Consider the following 5,440-nt stretch of genomic DNA (forward strand, 5'->3'; position numbering starts at 1 on the left):
CAATTTTTCCACAGAGGGGTTGTGGGGGTGGGGGATGCGTATGGGATGTTTTTAGGATGAAACTGTTCCGTCTCACATCATCAGGAATCATGTTCTCATAAGAAGCGCACAACCTAGATTCCTCACAAGCACAGTTCATAACAGGGTTCGTGCTCCTATGAGAATCTAATGCCACCGCTGATCCGGCAGGAGGTGGAGCTCAGGTGACAAATGCTTGCTCACCCGACACTCACCTCCTACCATGCAGTTGGGACCCTGACACAGTGTGTCCATGTTAAAATAATCAAAACAGATTTGGATTATGCTGTCCTTTTAAATTTTAATAAAATAGATTAATTTCATATTACATAGAGAGCAAGTCCATCCACTCATCCATGATAAAATTTTAGAAATATTTTTTATAAAATGTTTAGTATTTGATTGGAAATGAATCCAGTATAACATGACTTCTACAGACACAGCATTTCCATCCTCACTCCCATTCCTATTGAGAAATTTTAAAAATACAGAAAAGTACAAAAAATAAGACAAGATATCCATATACCACAATCCAGAATCAATGAGAATCTTCTTATATTTACTTGAAGTCCTTTTAAAGAGAAGTGGATGTTTATATAAAAAGCTCAAGTCCCCTTTAACCGATACCCACCCCACCTCCCATACTCATTACTTTCCCTTGTCCACTCTTCACAGGTGACCAATATCAAGAGTTTGGTCTGTATCCTTCCAACCCATTTCAACAACATGTACATACATATATGCATCCATTACCAATAGACAGTACTGAGTATTGTGAGGGAACTTTTCATTCAAATTTACAAAGTCATTGTACTACCTGCATCCTTCTGCAACTTGATCCCCCCTCAACACTTCTGGGATCTTTCTGGGAATACATGTGGATTTCATTGGTTGCATGTTACAGATATATAGTATTACATAAGAATTTCCCAGAGTTCCTCATGGGCATTCTCAGTTGTTTCTAATTTTTGGCTACTACAAATCAAGCCACAGTAAATATCCTAGTACGTATTTCCTGAGCATTCATAGTCACAAGTAGAACTGCTAAGTATTTCTGAAGTTGTCAAAAGGAATGTTTCCCTGTTCCCAAGGTCATACTGCATGTAGTATACAGCTTTTCATATTTCTGTTTTTAATCTCTGGATTTACTTTTACGTATAGTTCATGGTCTATTTTTCTCCCTTGGAGAACAAATTACCTCCACTTAAAAAAATAGTTCCATTATTTCCTCACTTCCTGATGCTGCTTGTATCATATTCCAAATTCTAATAAATGCATAGGTCTTTTTCTGAAATCTCTTCTGCTTTGTTCATTTAATACCACAGGAGTCTTAATATTATTTGTAGATGACCATGTCATCTATTTTTGTCTGTTCCTTTCCAATATTTACAACTTTTTTGTTACTGGCAAATATCTCCAGATCTGTGGTGGCAGCAATAAAAAACAGACAGCCATTTTCTGTTCCCATTTGTTGCGAAACTGTGCCTAAACTTTCAGCATGATCACTGCTGCAAGTGTCTTTGCTGGACATAGGCTTTTTATCATATGCATGTCTTTCTCTTCAGTACAAATTTTCTGGTGTCCCTTAAGTTTTTAGAACTTTAAAGTTAACCTCATTCATGGTGCTTTGCTTCAGATGGATTATTTCTGATGCATGATGAGGTGCCCATTTCTAATGAAAGCTTTCCCACTTTCTAGGTATTCATAGGGTTTTTAGTGAGTATGAATTTTCTGGTGTCTAATGTGGTGTGACTTCTGGCTGAAAGCTTTCCCACATTCGCTGCACTGATAAGGCTTCTTACCTGTGTGTATTCTCAAGTGCAGAGCAAGGGTTGAGAACTGAGAGAAAGCTTTCCCACATTCGTTACAACCATAGGGCTTCTCACCTGTATGGCTTCTCACATGCACAGTGAGAGATGAGCTCTGAGAGAAGGCCTTTCCACACACATTGCATTCGTAAGGTTTATCGCCCGAATGGATTCTCACATGTACGATAAGTGATGTTCGCTGAGAGAAGGCTTTTCCACATTCGTTACATTCATAGGGTTTCTCTCCAGTGTGAATGTTCTGATGTTTTATGAGGTACTTCTTCTGGCCAAAGGCTGTTCCACATTCACTACATTTAAAAGGCTTCTCTCCAATATGGATTTTCTCATGCTCAGTAAGGTTGGATTTGCCACTAAAGGTTTTTCCACACTCCTTACATACAAAGGGCTTCTCTCCCGTGTGAGTTCTCTGGTGTCTGATGAGGTTTGACTTCTGAATGAAAGCTTTCCCGCAATCTTTACACTCAAAAGGTTTTTCTCCAGTGTGAATTTTCTGGTGCGTAAGGAGGTTTTCCTTCTGGCTAAAGGATTTCCCACATTCATTACATTCAAAAAGCTTCTCACCGGTATGGGTGTTCTGATGTTTAATGACATACTGCTTCTGGCTAAAGGCTTTGCCACACTCATTACATTCAAAAGGTTTCTCTCTCGTATGAAAATGCTCATGCTCGGTGAGGTTTGACTTGTGGCTGAAGACTTTCCCACATACCTTACAGGCAAAGGGGTTTTCCCCACTGTAAATTCTCTGCTGGCTGAGCTGTGACATCTGAATGGAAGCTTGCCCACATTCACAAGGTTTCTTTCCAGTAGAAATTGTTTGATGAATGAGGATTTACTTTTGGCTTAAGAGATTTCCACATCTCTTACCTTTATAAGGCTTCTCTGTGTATGATCACCCAAATGCATATCAAGGGATAAGGTTTGGGAGGAAGTTTTTATCATACTCAGTACATCAGAAAAATTTTCTAATATTCAATGAAGTATTGCTACTTTCACCTTCACTGGTTTCTCATGAATCTTCTGCTTCTCAATGAGATTTGTCATCTAGCTAAGGGCTTGTCAATATTCCTTAGAAGCACAGGGTTTCTCTTCAGCATGACTTCTACGTTCAACGAGATGTGACATGTGAGTAAAAGATCCCCCACGTTCAGAAAATTCATAGGGTTTCTCTCCAGTATGAACACTCTGGTATCAGATGAGGTACAAACGTTTTAAACCAAAGGCATTTACACTGAAAGGGGGTTAATACCATAAGAAGTAAGCTGTGGCAGAGAAGTTCCCAACTAATTCCCTTGATGATTCTTTCCTACACAACCTCCCTCATGACTTCAGTCCAGGTTGTATTTCAAACTCCAAACTTCAAAAAGGGGTGGCCTTCAAAGAAAGAAGGTCTGAGAGCAGAGGAAGTATTTGTCCTTCTTTTCCTCAGTCTTTTCTTGCTCTTTTCCTCAGTCTTTACTGGAGATGGATCAACTTGCTTCCCAAGTTTTGGTGCCTCTTTATCTGCTCATCATTTTCTTAGGCTTCCTCTAAAATGGAGTACAAAGAACCATCACACAAAGGAGTTAATTCATAAAGTACCCAGAACCATGGCTGGCACATGGTAAGCCCTTCATCCTACCTTTATGTTACCATCACTTTTATTTTTGAATTTTCCCATTACTAGCAATACAATTTCTGATTGTGCTTTTCTGAGACGAACTCTGGTAGCCCATCTCCCAATACAAAAAGAATCTATATTATTAATGCCTCCAACTAAATTATCAGAAGGGAACCCTACTTGAGGTTACCTAGGCAGAAAATTAACATTCATGGGTCCACAAAGCTTAGAGTACTCTTGAAAAATAATGTTTCCATTTCAGAATTTAGCAAGTTGTTTAACAAATAATGAAGAATTGCCAAATAGGAGAAAGAGATGACTACATAAAAATTAAAGTCCACCTGGGACGCTAAGAAAGAAAAGTAATTTTTTTTTTTTTTTTTTTGAGACGGAGTTTTTCTCGTTACCCAGGCTGGAGTGCAGTGGTGCGATCTCAGCTCACTGCAACCTCCACCTCCTGGGTTCAAGAGATTCTCCTGCCTCAGCCTCCTGAGTAGCTGGGATTACAGGGGCCTGCCACCACGCCCGGCTAAATAATGCTTATATTTCTAAGAAAGAAAATAGATCAATCAACAAGTGCTTTTCTCCAAAACCCATTAAAATGGTAAGAAAGAGGAAAACGGTACAAACTGACAAGAAAAAGAAATATAGAGAAGATACTGGCATACAACAGACACGAACACATTTTTCAATAATGGAAAGGATGGGGAAGATTTCAATGCACAGCAGAGTTACAAGGAAACTCAAATAATGTAAATGTATTGCAGAAGAGAATGCCAGTGATTTGTGCCACAAAATATTCAGAAAGAGGCAGAAAATGAAGGGAATTAGGTTTTTCCAAAGGAATAAAGGATGGTGGCTGAAAAAAAGTGTGAGGAGCAGTTGAACACGCAATGTCCAGTCATGAGAACAAAGGACTGGCCCCACCTTCGTATGAAATGGAAGATTATCCTCTGAAGAAATTTCATCAGAGCTCAGGGGCATCCAGCAAATGAGATGATAGGAATGAGCTGCTATACGGAAATCAAGGAGATTAAACTGACATATATGATAAGACCTGCAGTGCCATTCTGCAGCTGAAGACAAAAGATGCTGGCAGCCAGGTATATATACCCATGGGCAGGATACTAGAGGATCTGCCTCTGGAGAAACCGAAAGGCCCACAATAAACCTCATTAGCAGCCTGACCAACATGGCAAAACCCCATCTCTACTAAAAATACAAAAAACTAGCCCAGCATGGTGGTGAGCGCCTGAAATCCCAGCTGCTTGGGAGGCAAAGGCATGAGAATTGCTTGAACCTGGGAGGCAGAGGTTGCAGTGGGCTGAGATCATGCCACTGCACTCCAACTCCAGCCCGAGTGAAAAAGCAAGACTGTTGCAAAAACAAAACAAAACAAACAAAGCCTCATTAAGATGCCCTCCAAGATGGTAAGTATCAAAGTGTCACTTGTATTCGTATCTCATTGGCTAAAACAAAAGACTTGGCCGTGGCTGAGTTCACTGGAGTCAAACAGTGTAATCCTTTTGCAAGATGGAGACCAGTGGTTCACTAAGCATTTCACTTTTCAGCCACTGAAGCCTACCAGATACAAGCACCCAGGCACAAAAGAGCTTATGATTACCTCTTAGTGAGCTATTAACAAATACTCCACTAGCCCCACTAACAAGAAAGACATCGGCCGGGCACGGTGGCTCGCGCCTATAATCCCAGCACTTTGGGAGGCCGAGGCAGGTGGATCACGAGGTCAAGAGATCGAGACCATCCTGGTTAACATGGTGAAACCCCGTCTCTACTAAAACTACAAAATATTAGCTGGGCATGGTGGCGCGTGCCTGTAATCCCACCTACTCAGGAGGCTGAGGCAGGAGAATTGCCTTAACCCAAGAGGCGGAGGTTGCGGTGAGCCGAGATCGCACCATTGCACTCCAGCCTGGGTAACAAGAGCGAAACTCTGTCTCAAAAAAAAAAAAAAAAAAAAAAAAAAAAAAAAAAA

General features: G+C 40.6%; 1 protein-coding gene across 7 annotated transcripts in view; it reads right to left on the minus strand.

The window, feature by feature from the left end:
• Nucleotides 1–293: 293 nt before the first annotated feature.
• Nucleotides 294–5,440, minus strand: part of ZNF146 (zinc finger protein 146) — a 27,608-nt gene continuing 22,461 nt past the window's right edge. For all 7 annotated transcript variants that reach the window (XM_032249467.1, XM_032249462.1, XM_032249465.1 and 4 more), the window contains exon 3: nucleotides 294–3,373. In XM_032249467.1, the coding sequence (XP_032105358.1) occupies nucleotides 1,732–2,610 (879 nt within the window). In that variant the 5' untranslated portion in view covers nucleotides 2,611–3,373 and the 3' untranslated portion in view covers nucleotides 294–1,731. The remainder of the gene's footprint in view (nucleotides 3,374–5,440) is intronic.

The sequence above is a fragment of the Sapajus apella genome, unplaced genomic scaffold (genome assembly GCF_009761245.1).
Source record: "Sapajus apella isolate SASKATOON/1434 unplaced genomic scaffold, GSC_monkey_1.0 scaffold68, whole genome shotgun sequence".
Lineage (NCBI taxonomy): Eukaryota > Metazoa > Chordata > Mammalia > Primates > Cebidae > Sapajus > Sapajus apella.